This window comes from Geotrypetes seraphini, chromosome 3 (assembly GCF_902459505.1).
Source record: "Geotrypetes seraphini chromosome 3, aGeoSer1.1, whole genome shotgun sequence".
Classification (NCBI taxonomy): domain Eukaryota; kingdom Metazoa; phylum Chordata; class Amphibia; order Gymnophiona; family Dermophiidae; genus Geotrypetes; species Geotrypetes seraphini.
In genome coordinates, this window is record NC_047086.1 from 92,725,583 (window position 1) to 92,747,119 (window position 21,537).

At 45.3% G+C, this 21,537-nt stretch overlaps 1 protein-coding gene across 2 annotated transcripts in view; it reads left to right on the forward strand.

Moving 5' to 3' along the window:
* Nucleotides 1–12,009: 12,009 nt before the first annotated feature.
* LPIN1 (lipin 1) overlaps nt 12,010–21,537 on the forward strand; it is a 225,662-nt gene continuing 216,134 nt past the window's right edge. For both annotated transcript variants that reach the window (XM_033937853.1, XM_033937854.1), the window contains exon 1: nt 12,010–12,222. In XM_033937853.1, coding sequence (XP_033793744.1) covers nt 12,133–12,222 — 90 coding nt within the window. In that variant the 5' untranslated portion in view covers nt 12,010–12,132. The remainder of the gene's footprint in view (nt 12,223–21,537) is intronic.

The following is a 21,537-nucleotide window of genomic DNA, read 5'->3' on the forward strand; positions in this document are numbered from 1 at the left end:
CCTTTCCCATGCCTCTGACGACCCCTGCTCTCTCCAGCTTACCTTATTTTTAGATATCTGACCGAAGGGACGCCTACTTTCTCTGAACAGCAGGTCCGCCTCTTCAAAATGGCAGGCCTTCTCTTCCCCAGTGCAACCTGGGATGCTCCGGGGAGGGGCCTGAGGCTCTGATTGTCCCAGGTTGTTTAAGGCCCCTCCTATGGGTAGGCATTATGCTTCTGGGCCAATCAGAGCCTTAGGCCCCCTCCTGGATGCAACCGGGATTCTGATTGGCCCAGACACATAAGGCCCCACCCATAGGGAAAAGTGTTTCTGATGTTACAGTGGGTGATCATCTGGCATCTAGTGATCACTGCATAATACAGTTTAATATTAAGACGGGTATAGAGAGGGCTCATTCAAAAGTAAAGGTTCTAGACTTTAAAAAAAGCTAACTTTTTTGAGTTGAAGGATTATGCCAAGGAATTGTCTGGATGGGAACGTTTAGAAGGAATAGAAATGCAGTGAGCAAAACTAAAGAGTTATTGTAAGGGCAAAAGACCTTTTTTTGTGAGGCAAGTAAGTATAAGTAAAAAGAAAAGAAGGCCGCTTTGGTTTTTAAAAGTAGTAGCTGAGAAGGTATAGAATAAGAGATTAGCTTTCATAAGCTACAAAAGAAAGAGGAAGACAGGCAAAAATATCTGGAACAGGCTGATCGAGTAGTGAGGAAAGCAAAGATGCAAATGGAAGAAAAAAATAGCTGACACAGTAAAAGGGGGAGATAAGACATTTTTTTAGATATATCAGTGATAGGAATAAGTCCAAAAGTGGCATTATGAGACCAGTGGCGTACCTAGCATATGTGACACCCGGGGCCCATCATTTTTTGACACCCCCCCATCTATATGAAAAATATGATTTTTAGTAACAATCTACATATCACACAACAAGAGTGTACCTAGGAAAAGGCAGCATCTTAAACACTGCAGTGAGCACTAGAACAACAACACATACATTGTAAAACTAAACAAGCCAGATCCCGCACAGTCACTTGATCCTGCAGTCAATGCCAACTGAAAACTATGTCCTTTTCATACACACAGAACAGAGATACACCCTCACCCAATATGGAATGATCACAAACTAAAAATAGAAATATGTAGACAAAAGTTAAACTAAACCTCCAAGAAACCAGACTCTGCATACAATGCAACACCACAACACCACAAAAACAGTAACACATGTCCTCTAATACTGTGCAAAATATAAAGACAGTAGATGTAAATTTGAAAAAACTGATACATAACAATCACCACTTTACAAATTAACAAATAAAAATAAAACAAATAATGAGAAATAGGAAAATACCATTTTATTAGACTATTCCATTTTTCAATTAGCTTTCAGAGGCCAAATCTTTCTTCAGAACAGTACAGTATATTGCTGTTATGGTATCCTGTCCTGACCTGAGGAAAAGGGTTTAGTCCAAAAAATTGCCTTATTTCCATTTCCTATTTATAAACTTTTATCAATACAGTTACAATACTAATTGATTCTAAGTAAAGCAACAAAAAATCTTTCTACCTTTTGTCATTTCTGCTTTAATCATATTCTCTTTGCTCTCTTCTTTCTATACAGCATTTGTCCTCTCTCTCTTCTATGCAATATCTGCCCTCTCTTTGCCCCTTCCACCCAGCTTCTGCCCTCTCTCTCTACCCCTTCCATCTAGTGCCCACACTCTCTCTGCCCCTTCCATCTATTGTCCACCCTCTCCCTCTTCCATATGGTATCTTCCCTCTTTCTATGTACCTTCAATAAACTGTATATCCTGTGTTCCTTCTCTCCTTTGCACATGATTAATTTCAACTTCACCCTTTCTCCATTTTTCTGTCTCCGCCTCCTCCCGTATGCTTTGGCATCTCTCTCTTCTCCTTTCCTTTCCTTCCTTCCTTCCCATTCCACACCATGGTCTGGTATCTCTGTCTCCTTCCCTTCCCTCCCCCATGCCAGGCATCTCTTCCTTCCCCTCCATGGTCTGGTACCTCCTTTCTTTTTTTCCTTTCCCTCCCTCTCGTGGACTTGGCATTTCTGGTTCCTCTCCCTTGTCTTCCTTCTCCCTCCTTCCCTCTCTCTCAGCAGCATTTCTCCCCCCCCCCTTGCCTGTGCAGCATTTCTCCCCCCTTCCCTGTGCAGCAGCAGCATTTCTCCCCCTTACCTGTGCAACATTTCTTCCCCCTCCCTTTGCCTGTGCAGAAGCAGCATGCCTCCTCCCTTGCCTGTGCAGCATTTCAAACCCCCCTTGCCTGTGCAATATTTCTACTCCCCCTTCCATGTTCAGCAGCAACATTTCTATGCCCCCCCTTTCCTGTGCAGTAACAACAGTTCTCTACCCTGCCCAGCATTTCTGGCCAGTACCCCTGCTCAAAGTCGCAGGCGTCTACACCTCACGCAATCCGCAGCTGTGTCGGAAGACTTCTCTCTGACATCTGACACCCCACCCCACCCACACCACCTTGGTACGCCACTGTATGAGACTCAAAGGTGAAGGGGAGAAATATATAGAAGCTGATAAAGAAAAGGCTGAATTGCTTTAACAAATATTTCTGTTCTGCGTTCAAGGCTGAAGCGCTGGGAACAGAATGATAGAAGACATATGCGAATAGGAATTGTTAAGTGGCAGCCCCTTATCAGAAAGGGAGGAGATGCTGGATTGCATTAATTATTAATGGTATTGTTAATGGCATTTTTATTATGTTCATGCTCTTTTTTTATATATTGTAAATATGCTTAGAAATTAGATAAGCGATTAAATCAAATTTTAATAAAACCTTGAAACCCTGAATGGAAGAAAGAGTTAGTGAAAAACTGGGGGAAAAGAGAAAGGAGAATGGGAACACCAGAATGAGAGAAAAAGATGGAAAGTTGATGGAAGAGGTGAAGAAGATAGGAGGGAGAAACTGACACATAAACAGAAGACACTGAAAGAGAATTAAAAGAAAACAGGAACGCAGCAACCAAAGATTGGGAGCAACTAAATTATAAAAGCTAAATGGCCAGATAGAAACGGTACAGAAAGAATTCTATTTTAAATTTAGGTTGAAGTAATTTGGTAACCGTATTAGTCCACTTAAAAAGTTAATAAAAAGAAAAAACAGGACCTTTGAGTATTTACACTTGAGATGGGATGTTGGGAGGGTATTATTAATTTGAATAGGGTAAGGTTATTGGGAAAATCTATGTTCCTGTGTTTTATTGAATAATCATTGGGTGGGTGGGTGGGAGAAAATGGTTGGTTATGCATATTTGTAAGTTAAATGTGTTTTTATTGACTAAATTATATGTTATATATTTGTGTATTGCACTAATGAAGTTTGAAAAATCAATAAAGAATTAAAAAAAAAAAAAAGATGACACCTTTTTATTGGCCTAAATACATTTTTTGACTAGCTTATGGAGACAAAACTTACTTCTTTAGGTCAGGACAGTATATTACTGTAATAGTATACTTGTCCTGACTTAAAGAATGAGCTTATTTTCTGGTTTTGCTTTATTTGTTAATTTTTAATGGAGCAATTGGAATATGTTGGTTTTTGAAATTTACATCTGCTCTCTTTGGGCTCCTTTTACTAAGCTGCGGTAATGTTTTTAGCACGCGCTGCAGATTAGCGTGCACTAACCTCCGTGCTACGTGGAAAAACTAACGCCAGCTCAATGGAGGCATTAGTATCTAGCGCGCTACGCGCACGCTAAAGCCACTACCACAGCTTAGTAAAAGGAGCCCTTTATTTTGTGTGGTACAAAGGGGCTTGTCACTTTCTATTTCTTTGGTTTTGCACTGCATGCAGAGTATGGCTTCTTGGGATTCAGTTTAACGTATGTTTACATATTTCTATTTTTAGTTGTTGTTACTTATTCTATACTTGATAAGGTTCTACCTGTGATCTTGTGAGCAACAAATGTCTGGATAGGATCGATCTGTACTAATCCATCTTGTTTAGTTTTCCAATAGGTATATCAATGTTCTGCCCACTGCAATGTTTTATTTTGTTGTTTTCTATGGTGTGGCATAGTGGTTAGAGCTACAACCTCACCACCCTGTGGGTTCATGCCTCGTGATGCTCTTTGTGATCTTGGGCAAGTCCACTGCCCCAGGTACATTAGGTAGACTGTGAGCCTGCCAGGATAGATAGGAAAAATACTTGAGTACCTAACCTGATTTATAACCCATTTTGAGCTTTTTGGGGAGGATGGGCTAAAAAATCCTTTGGATACTGGCTTGATGGACATTCGGTCTGTCCCCGTATGGCAATTCTTATGTTCTTATTAGGACATGCGAGGGAAATGCGATGTCGCTATTAAGTGGCAGATTTAAAACAAACTGGCGAAAATATTTCTTCACACAAACTGTAATTAAACTGTGGAATTTGTTGCCAGAGGATATGGTAAAATCAGTTAGCTTAGCGGGATTTAAAAAAGGCTTGGATATTATTGAGATGGCTTGGGGAAATCTATTGCTTATTCCTAGGATAAGCAGCATAAAATCTGTTTTATTACTTGGAACCTGGGTTAACCACTGTTGGAAACAGAATACTGGGCTTGATGGACCTTCGGTCTGTCCAAGCATGACAATTCATATGTTCTTAGGATGGATGTTGTGTGACTCCTGGAAGTTAATGTTATGGCATGGTAGAGTTAAGTAGTTCACCTCACACTGCTTAATATATGATGTTATTTTTTTGTGATAAATGTTTTTGTAAATTGATCACATAGTACGTAGCCTTGTGAGTGTTGGGTTACAAAGGGTAGAGAACCTATGATTAAAGGCTTGGATCTATGGAGCAGGTCCTGAAATAGCTTTGCACTATAGGAGGCCCCAAGATCCTGGACAAAACAGGTCTGATATTTCTCTCTCTGTTATTTGGTATTTAGCTATTGATTTTAGATTCATTTTTTGCATAAAATTTGTATTCTTTTGGTTTTTTTTTGAAAGACGTGTTATGCATATATATTTACCGATGAGAGATTATACTCCCTTTGATTAAAAAAAGTTTTTTCCTATATTTTGCATTCTATCTACCTTGCATTCTCATTTTTTCAGGTATTGAATTTGGATAGTGACTATAGTTAGTTTTTATACTTCCTGTCTTTTGGATGGTAGAATTGCTTGACATGTCCCGAGTCACTTTGTAGAGTTTTATATTACTTCACAGTATGCCTGGTACTAGACTTAGATTTGGATTTAGTGCATGACTTTTTTTAAATTGTAGCTCAGTCAGAGTTAGATTAAGATACAGTAGGTATTTTCCTGTCTCTGGAGAGCTCACACATGTGTGCTAAAGTAAGAACATAAGAAGTTGCCTCCGCTGAGTCAGACCAGAGATCCAGCTCGCCCAGCGGTCCGCTCCCGCGGCGGCCCATCAGGCCCATTGCCTAAGCAGTGGTCCTTGACTATTTTTATAATCTATCTCTACTCCTATCCCTATCCTTAATTCTTATCTGTACCCCTCAATTCCCTTATTCTCTAGGAACCTATCCAAACCTTCTTTGAAGCCATGTAACTTGTTCTGACCTATCACAGCTTCTGGAAGTGCGTTCCACATATCCACCACCCTTTGGGTGAAAAAGTACTTCCTAGCGTTTGTTCTAAACCTGTCCCCTTTCAATTTCTCTGAGTGCCCCCTTGTACTTGTGCTTCCCCATAATCTGAAAAATCTGTCCCTGTCCACTTTTTCTATGCCTTTCAGGATCTTGAAGGTTTCTATCATGTCTCCTCTAAGTCTCCGCTTCTCAAAGGAGAATAGCCCCAGCTTTTTTAGCCTGTCAGTATATGAGAGGTTTTCCATACCCTTTATTAGTTTAGTTGCTCTTCTCTGGACTCCCTCGAGTACTGCCATGTCTTTCTTGAGGTGCGGTGACCAATACTGGACACAGTACTCCAGATGTGGGCGCACCATTGCGCGATAAAGTGGCAGGATGACTTCCTTTGTCCTGGCCGTGATGCCCTTCTTAATGATTTCAAGCATTTTGTTTGCTTTCTTTGAGGCTGTGGTGCATTGTGCCGATGCCTTCAGTGTTGTATCAACCATTACTCCCAGGTTTCTTTCAAGGTTACTTACCCCCAGCAGTGTCCCCCCATTTTGTAGCTGAACATCGGGTTCTTTTTTCCTACATGCATGACCTTACACTTCCCTATGTTAAAACTCATTTGCCACTTATTGGCCCACTCTTCCAATGTCGTCAGATCCTTTTGGAGATTTTCGCAGTCTTCCGTTGTTTCAACCCTGCTGTATAGTTTGGTGTCGTCTGCAAATTTAATGACCTCGCATTTTGTTCCCGCCTCCAGGTCATTTATAAATATATTGAAAAGGAGCGGTCCCAACACCAACCCCTGCGGCACCCCGCTCGTGACCCATTTCCAATCTGAATAGTGACCCTTCACTCCAACCCTCTGTTTTCTGCCTGCCAGCCAGTTTTTGATCCATCGGTGGACCTCCCCTTGTACCCCGTGGTTCCATAGTTTTTTAAGCAGTCTTTCGTGTGGTACCTTGTCGAAGGCCTTTTGGAAGTCAAGGTAAATGATATCTATGGATTCCCCTTTATCCACCTGTCTGTTCACCCCTTCAAAGAAGTGTAATAAGTTAGTGAGGCATGACCTACCCTTGCAGAAGCCATGCTGACTTGATTTAAGCTGTCCATTGGCTTCGATGTGTTCACAGATGCTGTCCTTGATCAGCGCTTCCATCATCTTTCCCAGGACCGAGGTCAAGCTCACCGGCCTGTAGTTTCCCGGGTCGCCCCTCGAACCTTTCTTGAAGATTAGCGTGACATTTGCTATTTTCCAGTCCTCTGGGATCTCTCCAGTTTTTAAGGATAGGTTGCATATTTGTCGAAGTGGCTCTGCTATTTCGTTCCTCAGTTCCTTGAGTACCCTTGGGTGAAAGCCGTCTGGACCTGGTGATTTGTCGCTCTTTAGCCTGTCTATCTGCCTGAGGCCATCCTCTTGACTTACCTCTAGTTGGGCCAGCTTATCTTCCTGATCACCATTTACGATCTCTTCTGGCTCCGGAATGTTGGTTGTGTCCTCCCTCGTGAAGACTGACGTGAAGAACTCATTTAACTTGTCAGCCATCTCTTTTTCCTCTTTTACCACCTCCTTTCTTTCTCCATTGTCCAAGGGTCCCACTTCCTCCCTTGCTGGTTGCTTCCCCTTAACATATCTGAAGAACGATTTGAAGTTTGTTGCTTCCCCCGCTAATTTCTCTTCATATTCTCTTTTTGCTTTCCTAACCACTCGGTGGCACTCTTTCTGGTGTTTTTTATGCTCCTTTAGATTGTCCTTTGATTGATCCTTTTTCCATTTGCTGAACGATGCTTTCTTGTCACTTATCACCTTCCTCACTGCATTTGTTATCCACACTGGGTTTTTCGTTCTGTTTTTTTTTGCACCCTTTCCTGAACTTGGGGACGCACAGGTTCTGTGCTTTGTGTACCACGCCCTTGAGTAGGGTCCAGGCTTTTTCTAAGGACTCCGTCTTCCTTGCGTTGTTGAGTTTCTTTCCCACCATTTTCCTCATGGCATCATAATTTCCTTTTCTGAAGTTGAGTGTTGTCGTTGCGGTCCTTTTCACCTTGTTTCTAACCTGCACTGGATCGTATTGTGATCGCTGTTCCCCAGTGGGCCTAGTACTGCCACCTCCTTTGCGGGTCCCCCTAGTCCGTTGAAGATTAGGTCAAGAGTGGCATCTCCCCGTGTTGGTTCCATGACCAGTTGTTCCAAGAAACAGTCCCTTGTGGCTTCCAGGAATTTGGCCTCCCTTGTGCAGTTTGAGTGCCCGATACTCCAGTCTATCCCAGGGTAGTTGAAATCCCCCATCACCATCACCCTTCCGCTTTTGCTTACCTGCCTCAGTTCAGCTTCCAGGTCTTGGTCGATCTCTTCCGATTGCCCAGGTGGTCGATAGTACAGACCTAATTTCATGTCTGTTCCAGATCCCATAGTGATTCTAAGCCATCAGCCCCTACTGTTGTTTCAATCCTGGTTGAAGGTATGGATTCCTATATGTATAGCGCTATTCCTCCACCCTTTTTGTGTGTCCTGTCCCTCCTGTAGAGTTTGTACCCTGGTATGGCCACATCCCATTTGTTGTCATCAGTCCACCACGTTTCTGTGACTCCAATTATGTCTAAGTCCTTTTTGCTGGCTATGACTTCCAGCTCTCCCATTTTGGCCCTCATGCTCCTAGCATTGGTATATAGACAAAGTAAGTCCCGGTTGGTTGCCTTCCCTGCTGGTTTTCCTCATGGTCTGGTGCTCCTGCCGTCCCCCTCATGGGCTGCTGGACCTCGAGCCTCGCCTTGGTCATCCTCCTCTTGTGGTGCGCCTGTTTCATCCTCAGCCTGATTCCCCATTTTTGGTTGTCCCTCTGGTTCCGGTTGCTCTCTGTTATTACTGCCCACTAGTTTCCTCTGCTCCCTGGGCCCCTGCATAGCGTTCTTAGGTCCTTTTTCCAATAATTTCCACTCAGTCCCGAGCCCCTGCATAGCGTCCTTAGGTCCTTTTTCCAATAATTCCCACTCAGTCCCGAGCCCTTGTTTACAGTGTCCTTGCTCAGTATCTTTAGTTGATACTTTTGTCCGATGTGTCGGGGCCAGATCGACTATCGGCTTTCCCCTTTTTCTCAGTTTAAAGCCAAGTCTATGATGCTCTGGATGTTGCGTGCCAGCATCCTCGTCCCAGCCGTGCTCAGATGCAGTCCGTCTCTCCTATAGAGCTTGTTCTTCCCCATGAAAGTAGTCCAGTTCCGAATAAAGTGGAAACCCTCCTCTTCACACCATCTCCTCAGCCAACCGTTGATTGCTTGTAGCTCACTCTGCCTCCTTGCGTCTGCTCTCGGTACTGGCAGGATCTCCGAGAAGGCTATCCTTTGTGTCCTCATCTTCAGTTTCCTCCCCAGGATCCTGAACTGGTCAGTTAGTGTAGTCCTGTTGTAGTTCCTCCTGCTGACGTCGTTGGTTCCTATGTGGATTACTACTGCTGTCTCCTCCGTTTCGGCTCCCTCCAGGATCCTCTCAATTCTGTCGATGACGTCCTTCGTTCTTGCCCCTGGGAGACATGTCACCAGTCGGTTCTCTCTCCCTCCGGCTATATGACTGTCCACTTCTCTCAGGATTGAGTCTCCCACTACAATAGCAGATTTCCCCTTCCTCAACTGTCTCTCTGCTCTCAGGTCTGTGTCAGTGGCGCAGTCTGCTAGTCCTTCCTCTTGGCTCTTTTGGGTCTCCGTCTCATCTGCCTGTCCAGATTCTCTGCAAGGTCCTCCTCCTATGGCGTCTGGTTCTCTCCTGATGTGCTAGTGGTCCTGTGCCTCCACCATCCTGCAGGCCTCCTCGATGAATTTCTCCAGCTCTCTAACTTGTTCTGTGATGTGGTTTTCTCTGGTGGTGTCTTCAATTGACCAGCACTGTCCCTCTATGGTGCAGAGTCCCTCCAGCTCCTGGACTCTAACCTGCAGTCTCCCGACCTCCTTCTTCAGGCTCTCCAGTTCCGGGCATCGACTGCATATGTATGCCTGTCTCCCAGAGGGGAGGTAGTCATACATGTGACACTCGATGCAGTATACTGGGTAGCACTGCTGGGTTCCTACCGCCTCCATTGCTGTTCTCTTGTTCCTATGTCCCACGGTGTGTATGGGTGTTTCCTGGCGCGCAGCTAGCTGAAAGAGTGGAGAGAGAAAAGAGAATGAGTAGAGAGAAGTGCCTGTGGCTTTTTTTTTTTTAAGAAGTTAGAATTTGCTGCTGGGCTGCCTGGGCACCTGGTTCCTTCTCAAGGCTCCTTCGCAAAGGCGTTCTCGCTAAGGCGAGCGCCTTTGCCGCGCGCCGAACGGCTGCGCGCCATTGGCTCGCCCCCTTTTATGGGCGAGATCGGCTGTGATGTCGGGAGGTGGGCGGAGTTACAACCCGCCTCTTCCCCTCTCCGTGTCCTGAATCTGCTGTGGTTCCTCTGCTCCCCTTAATGCAGTCCTCTGCCTTTAAAGCAGTTCTCTGCCCTTTATGCAGTCCTCTGCCTCTCTGTCCCGTTCACCTCCGCTCCTCTGCCTCTCTGTCCTGTTCACCTCCGCTCCTCTGCCTCTCTGTCCCGGTCACCTCCGCTCCTTTGTCTCACTGTCCGGGTCCCCTCCGCTCCTCTGTCTCACTGTCCGGGTCCCCTCCGCTCCTCTGTCTCACTGTCCGGGTCCCCTCCGCTCCTCTGTCTCACTGTCCGGGTCCCTCCGCTCCTCTGACCCGGTCACCTCCGCTCCTCTGCCTTACTGACTACGATCCTCTCTCCCACTGCTTCCACCTCTCTGTGCCCTTGCTTCTACTCCAGCCCGCTTCTCTCCTCTATCCTGCAAGCAGTCACGCTCCACTCGCCACGTGCTTGCCTGCAATCTCCCTCGGCTGGCCTAGAGCTTCTCTCCCTCGGCTGGCCTAGAGCTTGTATATGTTTCCTGAATACTTGAAATATTGTTCTGATTAATATGTTGTGTTATTTGGGTGCACTATATTAATTTTTGGCACATAATTCCTGGAGTGTATTCAGTGTGCATATTACAGAGGCCGTGGCGTAGCAAGGGTGAGAGTGCCCCTCCCCCACCCTCTTCTCTACCCCTACCCCATCCACTCCTTCCTCACCCCCTCCTGCTGTGTGCACACCCCCCTCCCCCTTTACCTCTTTAACGTTCCCTGCGGGAGCAGCAATGCCGACCTGCTGCTCACGCTAGCATTTGCTCTTCCTCTGATTTCACTTTCTAGGCACAGGCCCAGGAAGTGATGGAGGAGGAAGAGCCGATGCCAGTGCGAGCAGCAGGTTGGGGTTGCTGCTTGTGTCAGGAACATTAAAGAGATACGGGGAAGGGAGGGGGGCACGCGCGTGTGGTAGTGGGGGGGGGGTGGAAAGGAGCAGGGGGAGGAGAGGAGGACGGGTGCCAGAGCCCCCTCCAACTCTTTTTTTCCACTGTTCAAAAGTGTTCTACTATCCTTTTACTGCTAACGTAGGTGTTACCCCCCCCCAGCTCCAAGGATTTTTCTGTTCCACTCTGCCCCACATCCTGACCATAGCCCCACCCTATAATCTCACTTAGCCCCATCCACTTTAGCCTCTCCAAACATAGGGTTACCAGATGTCCAGGAACTGTCCAGGTGCCCAGAGGGGCCATGTTGGATGTTCTCTGTGCATGCACGGATGTTGACGTGATGATATCACATGTATGCGCACACGCAGGTGACATCTTTGTGTAGATGTCTACGCATGCACAGAGGATATCCAGACACAGCTCTGAGCTCGGGGAAGGAGACATGCAGTTTGTGTGGAGCTGGGGCTGAAGGTGGGGCGGGGCTGGGGGCAGAATGGGGTGGGGCCAGGTGTCCTCTTGTTTTTAAAGAGGAAATCTGGCAACCCTACCTAAACCGCTGAGTCATCCACCAGCTATGCCTTCCTCTGAAGGGACAAATGACAAATATTTTTGGCTTCACATGGCCACATTAGATATCAGTGTAAATTCAGCATACTGTATATGTAGAACTAATGTTTTTGTTGACAGTTCCATGTATACCTAGCATTCTAACCAACACTAACATGTATAGATAAAAGTTGGTGCTGTTTTTGCTATGCATATTTTCAGGGCAGAGAAAAATGTATTTTATAAAAAGCTTTGCATGTGTTTCGCCATCTAGATTACCTATACAAAAGTATCCTCCCCACATAATGAGACATCTTGTTGCACCAATTACACTTTGCATGTGTATCCCATTATTGTTGAAATTATTTGGTAAGTCAGGCCCTTTAAGCTATGGGGAAACAAGTTTCTGTTCCCGTGACATGAGTATTTTGGGCACAGATTCCGAAGACATGCTGCTGGATGGCACATTGTCACCGAGGAGTCAGTTGTAAGGAAAGAGTGATCTGGCTTATATAGCTCATGTTTCTGCTTGGCTGCCATTCCAAGAAATGACGCAGGTAAAATTAGCAACCATACATGATCACTGCAAGTACATTTTCCCAGGATCTTCATTGTACAAGGGAAATCTATTCCCTGCAAGTGGAATATTGGATTATGATTAAAAAAAATCTAGTCAGATTTTAGCACATTGGGACTACGGGTTTCTGCCTGAGGGATGGATGAAATCCACGAAGTGAAGTTAGCTGAAGACAAGCCACAAGATAGCAGACTTATTGAGGACCCCACGGAGTCTCCTTGGTCATGGGTAATGTTCCCAGGTTTATGCTAAACTATAATCTGCAAAGCTGTGTGCTTGATATATACAAATGTTAATCAGACTGTTAAAAAGAAGCCTATACTTTGCATACCAAAGAGCAGGTGTCTTCAGGGCTTCTTCCCATTTTATGTCTAAGGGGATAATGTTCAGACTGTTTGGTTTTAAGGATTTTCACTTTTGTTCAATGTACTTGACATAACCTGTGAAAAAGGCAGCTTTGGTCTTACCTTTCAGAATTTATAGTTATGCATATGAATAATTTGCTTTTAACGGAGCACTTATACTTTTCTTTGATGATTTCCCCAGAAGTGTGCTTGGTATTTTCTTTAAAGTAACGGGATTATCGGCTACAATTAAGTACTCTGAATTGTCAGCCTTTCCTATCACTGTGAAGCAGAATTCACAGAGCACTGGATTGTTCACCCACTAATCAAGACAGATCTCTAACTTCAGTATAAGGATTGGCTCTAAGGGCCGGGTCAGCTGGGTGCTTGCTTCAGTTAGCAAGATGCAGATCCTGGGGCAGTGTTGACTGGGCATGAGCTAGGTCCTTCTCGTGGATTAGCCCAGCTACAGCAGGTATCCCCCCCTCCCCCCTGGTGGGTGGGAGGGCTGGCTTTGAGTCTCAGCAGGTACCTAACAGCTGACCTAGAGCTGATGCAGACCTGGTGAATCCATCTGTTTAATTAAAACAAAGCATTTCAAAGTGGGAGTAAAGGCAATGTAATTTTGCCTGGTATTCTGAATGTTGATGTGAAAAAAATTCAATGAAGTGTGGGATCCAAATATCTTGTCATCAAATTAGTGAAAGAAAGAGAAACCCCTGCTAGTTAGATTGAGAACTACTGCACAAATAAGTCTGTAGCTTATTTTATACTAAACTATTAGGCTGAGGGCTTTCTCCTTGAATGTGTGATTTTAATTTAGAATGCCATCCCCTTCAGTCAAACCTAAAATAATAAATAATAGTAAAATAAAGGACAGAAAAAATTCTGAGTACCTGTATAGCTTTACTCTGAAAAGCATTTACAGCAAAACCTTGGATTGCAAGTGACTTTGAATGCAAGTGTTTAAACATTTTATTACATTTTAACTTGATATACAAGCAAGGTCTTGCAATACAAGTACATACAGTACAGTGTACACACATCACATCATCACAATTGCGCCAATGGTTTTCTCTCTCTCTCTCTCTGACACTGCAGGAGTGTAGTGACTGTTCTAAACAAGCAAGATCTTGCGATACGAGTACATACAGTATTTTGTATTAAAGTTTTTGGGGTTGTGGAGTTTCCATTATTTCTTATGGGGAAATCTGCTTTGATATACGAGTGTTTTGGATTACAAGCACGTTTTCGGAACAAATTATGCTCGCAAAGGTTTTACTGTACTTAATGATATGATAGAGACCTTCAAGATCATGAGAGGCATAGAGAGGGTGGATAGGGACAGATTCTTCAGACTGAAGGGGACAGCAAATACGAGGGGGCATTCTGAGAAACTGAAGGGAGACAGGTTCAAAACAAATGCAAGGAAGTTTTTTTTCACCCAAAGGGTCGTGGACACTTGGAATGCGCTACCGGAGGAAGTGATCAGGCAGAGTACAGTACAAGGATTTAAACAGGGATTGGATGGATTCCTGAGGGATAAAGGGATGTGGGATACTGAGGGAGGAGCTGGGATGTAACACAAGTATAGGAAGTTAACCAGGTAATGAGTATAAACCAACCTGGTCGTGCATGTGCAAGACCGGAGGGCTAGGACTTCGATAGGAAGGCAGGACTTAAATGAGAAACCAAGGTGGCAAGGGAGCCCCTTCTGATGATTCAGACAAGTCTTGACCTGTTTTTGGGCCACCGCGGGAGCGGACTGCTGGGCAGGATGGACCTGTGGTCTGACCCGGCAGAGGCACTGCTTATGTTCTTATGTTCTTAACTCGTAGAAAATTTAGCTAATAGACAGCAACAACACAGTGGCGTACCTAGGGTATGTGGCACCCGGGGCCCATCATTTTTTGACACCCCCCCCATGTAAAAAAATATTTTTTGTAATGACCATGAAACGGAATAAATGGTCAGAATAGAAACAGGCAGTGAAAATTTTCTTATATTCCAAACATAACATAACCTAAATTATGTCTGAATTGTCATGACATCAGAAGTACATATGGAGTAGTTGCAGGTGATGCTTGGGACAGTTCTGATTGTGTTAGTTCGGTTTTATGTGTTTTTTGAATAGAAGGGTTTTTATTTCTTTTTGAAGGTTTTGTAGTTTGTGGTCGAGGTCAATAGGTTGTAGAGTTGGGGGTCGAGTGTTGCAGCTCGAATGGCTAGGAGGTTGTCGAACAGTTTTTTTCTTTTGACGTTTTTGGTTGGAGGGTGTGTGAAAGGTGCGTGAGTTCTCCTATGTCTGTTTGAAGTGGATTGAATTATTTAGCTGAAGAAATTAGTTACCCCCTCATCCCACACACATTAATTCTCTTCCATTTTTGTTCCCATTATAAAAAACACTGATAAGTTCCCAGAAAAAAAATACATTAAAATAAGAAGTGAAAACAAAGGCCCCTACAGATGAGAACATAACATAAGAATAGCCTAACTGGGTCAGACCAATGGTCCATCATGCCCAGTAGCCCATTCTCATGGTAGCCAATCCAGGACACTAATACCTGGTCAAAACCCAAAGAGTAGCAACATTCCATGCTAACGATCCAGGGCAAGCAGACACTTCCCCCATGTCTTAATAACAGATTATGGACTTTTCCTCCAGGAATTTGTCCAAATCTTTCTTAAAACCAGCTACACTATCTGCTTTTACCATAACTTCTGGCCACTTCATTTTTAAGTTTAGATCTTTCCTTTCAAACAGAGACCTTGCTAGATGTCAAATACAGCACAAGGTAACTTCACATGGACTTAGCTGTGCAGGAAATGTGAATCTCCTCATACACCCACCATATAGTGCAAAAATGTGCAAAGGTCTGTTTTTTTCTTTCGATCACTACATAGCCTAATGTCACACAAGCAGCGCTGTTACAAACATATTCTGTAGGTCAATGCTAAGGATAACAAAGTTTCCTTCCTTGGACCAGAAGGAGATACTGATAAACCACTGGAAGAGATCCCAACACAACACCCAATGACCCACTCAGTGTGTGAACCAGTTGAGTGGAGTGGACTAACTGGGGGGTGGAAATGGGCCCGGAGTTTGCTCAGCAGAATTTCCCAGACCACCTCTTCCTCTCAACACATTGACACGCTGCCACCACCACCACTAGAAACACCTCACTGGGTAGGCCAGCTATGATATAAACTTTATAAAACACATTATTATATTTTCTTATAAAGCACATATTTTAACTGAACTCTCTGACATCCTCAGCCTTTCCATTCACAAAAATAGAAGGAAGAAAAGTTCCCATTTCCTGCTGTTTCATGTCCCCGGCCTATACAATATTTTTTTTCTGCAGACCCTTCAAAGGTCTGACCAAATCCTCGTTTCACTTGCATTATAAAGTACTGAGGATGCCATCTCTCCCCAATCCCAGGTCCTAAAGTCTAAGACAGTAGCGCAAACTAATGCTGCCAGATTCAGGAAAAAAAATTTCGATTCGATTCAGCCTATTGAATTGGTTTTTCAATTCGATTTTCCTGCCCAGTTGGGTGATTTTTTTCAAAACTCCTGGTGGGTTTTATAGCTTTTTCACCCCCTTTGGCTTCTCCTAACCACACTGGCGCTGTGGTGTAAATAAAATAAAGAAACAAAAAGGACTTTTCCTCTCTCTGTTAAATCCTAGCTCACGTTTGCAGTCCAACACCAGCTCTGTCAGGATATACATTTCAAATCTGACATATTATAATCACAAAACAGAAAATAAAATTAATTTTTCTACCTTTTGTTGTCTGGTTATATTTCAAATCTTGTTGGTCCAAGGCTCTGGTTTTCTTCTGATAACTTGCTTGCCAGGGTCTCCTTCTTTCTTCTTTCTGCGTGCTAACCATTCATCTGCCAACTCTGTCCTCCCTTTCCATTTCCCTTCCCTCCTCAGGAAGTCTGGTATCTTTCCTTTTTTTCATCTCCCTCCACAGATCCACCTTTTCTTAACTACCCTTTCATCCGGCATCTCTCCCTCCTTCCCCACCACCCCAGAGTCCACCATCTCTCCCTTTCTTTTCCCAATTACCCTCCTATCCAGTATCTCTATCCCTCCTCCACACCATCCCTTATGTCCAATTTCTCTCCCTTTCAGTTTCTTCCCTCCCTAAATCCCATGGTCCATCATTTCTCTCCCTCTCCTCTATTTTCAGACCCATTATTTCTTCATCCCCCCCCCAAAGTTTGGCATATGCACGTCTCTTTGAACACCCCCTTCCCTCTGTGTACGTCTAAACCAGGGTCCCCCCCAAAGGCCTGTCCCCCCTTAAAGGTCTGCCTGTCCCCCCTTGAAGGCCTGCACCCCCCTTGAAGGCATGTCCCACCCCCTTGTAGGCCTGTCCCCCCCCTTGAAGGCCTGTCCCTCCCCCTTGTAGGCCTGTCCCCCCACCTTGAAGACCTGCCTGCCTGTCCCCCCCTTGAAGGCCTGTCCCCCCCTTGAAGGTCTGCACCCCCCTGAAGGCCTGTCCCCCCCTTGAAGGCCTGTCCCACCCCCTTGTAGGCCTGTCTCCCCCCTTGTAGGCCTGTCCCCCCCTTGAAGGCCTGTCCCCCCCGAAGTCCTGCACCACCCCTGAAGGCCTGCAACCCCCTGAAGGCCTGTCCCACCCCCTTGTAGGCCTGCCCACCCCCTTGAAGACCTGTCCCTCCCCCTTGTAGGCCTGTCCCCCCACCTTGAAGACCTGCCTGCCTGTCCCCCCCTTGAAGGCCTGTCCCCCCCCTTGAAGGTCTGCACCCCCCGAAGGCCTGTCCCCCCCTGAAGGCCTGTCCCCCCTTGAAGGCCTGTCCCCCCCCTTGAAGGTCTGCACCCCCCGAAGGCCTGCACCCCCCTGAAGGCCTGTCCCCCCTTGAAGGCCTGTCCCACCCCCTTGAAGGCCTGTCCACCCCCTTGAAGGCCTGTCCCCCCCCTTGAAGGCCTGCCTGCCTGTCCCCCCTTGAAGGCCTGTCCCCCCCCTTGAAGGCCTGCACCCCCCCGAAGTCCTGCACCCCCCTGAAGGCCTGCACCCCCCCTGAAGGCCTGTCCCACCCCCTTGGAGGCCTGCCCACCCCCTTGTAGGCCTGTCCCCCCTTGTAGGCCTGTCCCCCCCTTGAAGGCCTGTCCCCCCCGAAGTCCTGCACCCCCCCTGAAGGCCTGCACCCCCCCTGAAGGCCTGTCCCACCCCCTTGTAGGCCTGCCCACCCCCTTGAAGGCCTGTCCCCCCCCTTGTAGGCCTGTCCCCCCCCTTGAAGGCCTGCCTGCCTGTCCCCCCCTTGAAGGCCTGTCTCCCCTTGAAGGCCTGTCCTCCCCTTGAAGGCCTGCACCCCCCCCCCCGAAGTCCTGCACCCCCCCTGAAGGCCTGCACCCCCCCTGAAGGCCTGTCCTACTTCCTTGTAGGCCTGCCCACCCCCTTGTAGGCCTGTCCCCCCTTGTAGACCTGTCCCCCCTTGAAGGCCTGCCTGCCCCCCCTTGAAGGCCTGTCCCTCCCCCTTGAAGGTCTGCACCCCCCCCCCGAAGGCCTGTCTCCCCCCTTGAAGGCCTGCCTGCCTGTCACCCCCCTCCCCCTTGAATGCCTGCCTGCCTGCCCACCCGCACCACCCCGAAGGACCGCTCGCCCCCCTGGCCTCCCCGCACCACCTATGAAGCAGCACTACCTATGCTCCCGGCCTTGCCGTTCAGTCCCCACCACCACCACCCCCCCCGAAGGACCGCTCGCCCCACTGACCTTCCTGCACCACCTATGAAGCAGCCGCTGCAGGATCGCGACGTCAGCTATCCCTGCGCTGCTTCCTGCGCCGCGTTCCCGCCCCTCCTCTGACATCAGAGGAGGGGCGGGACTGCGGCGCAGGAAGCAGCGCCCAAGCAGCTTAGGGATAGCTAACCTCGCGATCCTGCTGCTTGCTGCTTCACAGGTGGTGCAGGAAGGTCAGGGGGGCGAGCGGTCCTTCGGGGGTGTGGGGGGACTGAACGGCAAGGCCGGGAGCACCCCTTCAGGGCTGGCACCCGGGGCGGACCGCCCCTCCCGCCCCCCCCTTGGTACGCCACTGCAACAACATAAACCTAGTAAACATAAACTGAAGAACTAAACTAAACTAAAGCTTAACTTTGTATACCGAGTCATCATTCTGAGAAAGCTCGACTCAGTTTACAGCAATTAAATACACAGGGAATGATAATAAACAGGGAAGATAATAGCAAAATTTCAAAAGAATTAATTTTCAAAATGTTTGGCAAATAGAATAGTTTTTAAAGATTTACAGAAAAATTGAAATGAACTGGAACTCCTTAAAAAAAGGGGAGATCATTCCAGAGTTGAGAGAGTTTAAAGGCCAAAGATTGACTGAAGATCTTGACTCCTTTAATCCCTTTTTTAGAAGGAAGGGAGAATTTAGATTGTTGGACACCTCCAAAATAAAGATTAAAGATACCATGTAGAATTTTAAAAGAAATACAAGCGCATTTAAATTGAATTCTAAAAAGAGAAACCAGAAGGACGTGTATGGATTGAGAGAGTCTATATTTCAAATGTTGTATTTTCGGACTCTCCTATTCTAAACTAACTCTTCCTTTGTGAGAGCTCATCACATTCCTGCTCACTTTTATTAAAAACTAGTCTACAATGTTGCATTTGCTCTACATTACTGCAGTGCAAAATTGAGAGCCAGTAACACTTTTTCACAAGCAGAGGTTTCTGCAGAACAAACCAAACCAAATGTATATATTTTTATTTTGCAGTATGATAAAATAATGCATCATGTTGAATAACTTCAGATATTCAGCCATGCATAAAAATACTAGTTTTGTCTGTATCTCCTGCCTGCAACTGGTACCGTGTTCAGGCAGGCACTTTAGGAGACAGACGGTGACATCATCGGGGTCCGTCTCCTCCAGCTGAAAAGAGATGCTGCGTGCAGCCACAGGGTGCGGCCAAGGGGCGTGCTCTAAGGGGCATGCTTAGCCCCTTGGAGCCATGAGGAGTCATGAGGACTGTGGGAAATTTTTTGAGCTCGGGTAAGAACTATGATCCTATGGACCACCATCTGATTTCATTACCACCAGTTTCTGTGACTCAGGACTCAGTATCTACATCAGAGGCATTGTTGAGTCCCCTCGACAGAACTCCACCAATTTCCAGTGCTATGGGACCTAATTTGGAACCTATAGCTGCTTCAGATGGATCTCCAAAATTGCCCAGGGCCTCATAATTACAATTTACATTATTGCCTAAAGTTATTTCTGTATTGGATGGTAGTAGTGGTGATCAGAGTCCAACTGAAGAACCTAAGGACATTACTCTGAAGGATTTATGGCGAGTATATATGAGGATGGAGGGATTATTAAGATCAAATATGAGGATGGAGGGATTATTAAGATCAGCAATTAAACAATCCTCAGATTTCTTATCAGAAGCTGTTAAAAAATTTGAGAATGTTGATTCTTTTTTTTTTTTTGAATATATGTTTATTAAAGGAACAAAGCATAAGAGAAATATACAGCAATCAAGCCAGGAGCACTACAAAAAGGAAAAAACAACAGTACAAATGAACAATGTCATCAGGCAAAAAGACAATCTGCTTGGTGTCACAGGACCCCTAGTTGAGGCTGGCATTGCCGAGCCCTCGCGACGCTTTGTCCTGATCGCTCTGGTGCTTACCAAAAAGCTTATATGGCAAACATAAGTGGGTGAGGTGCGACCTACGATCCAGCAGTGGCAGGCTTCTATGTCCCAGATGGCCAATTGGGAGCGCCAGCGCAAGAGGGGTGCCACTAGATGGCAGACGGTGGCTTATCTGGACTGTTGGAGTTCTTTCTGATGTGGGTCATTTCCTAGGATGCAGGGGGAGGGGCTGAGGGATGGGGGAGGTGGGCATTGGGGAGGTGGGGTATGGGAGGGGGGCTTTCTGTACCTCTGTGTTTTTGTAAAAATTGATTCTAATTTAATGTTATTGGATAACAGAATAATGACAATGGAGTCACAGGTTTCTACACTGCAATAAGTTTCTGTGTCTGCATTAAAGATTCATGTGTTATCTATTCAAAATTTGAACAAATGGAAAATATAGCTCGATCAAAAATCTCCGCTTTGTTAATTTTCCTAAGACCCATTTAATGTCAGCTGAAATTTTGCTTAGAAAATATCTTAAAGAAATATTAGGATTAACAAATGCAGAGTCTTTACAAATTTTGAATTGTTATTATATACCTCAGAAAAAGAAGGTAACAACTGATCAGGGGTCTGACCTATTAGTATCTACAGAGTTTGATTTAACAAATTTTTGGGAGGATTCCCAAGATACTATATTAACTAGGTCTACTCTCTTGATCACTTGTTTAACTGAATTGGATAAAAACTTGATAATGAGATTATGTTTTAAGAATAGAACTATGAAATTTTGTGTTGATCTCGTATCAATATTTCCTGATGTTGCTAGAATAACACAATATCGAAGAAAATAATTTCTTAAGTTAAAATCTCAGGTATTAGTTTTGAAGGCTGTATTTTTCTTAAAGTATCCCTGCAAGTGCATTATTAAATTGCAAGAACAAGAATTTATATTTTGGGACCCTTTGCACTTGCAACAATTTTTAAGTAAACAGGAACAAAGTAAGGATAAGGAGGTTGAAAAATGAATGCTGATCTTTATTAGGAGTTAAAGTAAATGCAGCACTAAAAATGCTTTAGTTCAGGTTTATTCTGATAAATATTTCCTTTGTAATAATATGTAAAATGTTTAGTAACTCCTCCATTATAGTGGGCTAGAAAGATTATGTTTATGTTTATTTATGTTTATTTATTCATTTGATGAATCGCTTATCTATAATTTACTAAGCGATTTACAATAAGATACATAAGCATTATAAAACAAGATACTAATATTATATACAAACTAAAATCAAAACTCATAAGCAGACAAACACTTGAACATTTTAAAACAAACTTAATCCTTTTAAAAGACATATTAATAGTATCCAGTACTCCTTTTACGAAGGTGCGCTAGGGCGGTGTTCTTCAGCCACCGATCCATGGACCAGTGCCGGTCCATAGAAATTTCCTGCTGGTCCACAGGGCCAGTAGGTGCATCAGGCCTAAAACAGTGTTCTTCAACCACCTGGCCACAGTGTGATTGATGCGGCGTTATCTTCGAGCCAGCTCCCTCTTCCTTACTAATTCAGTG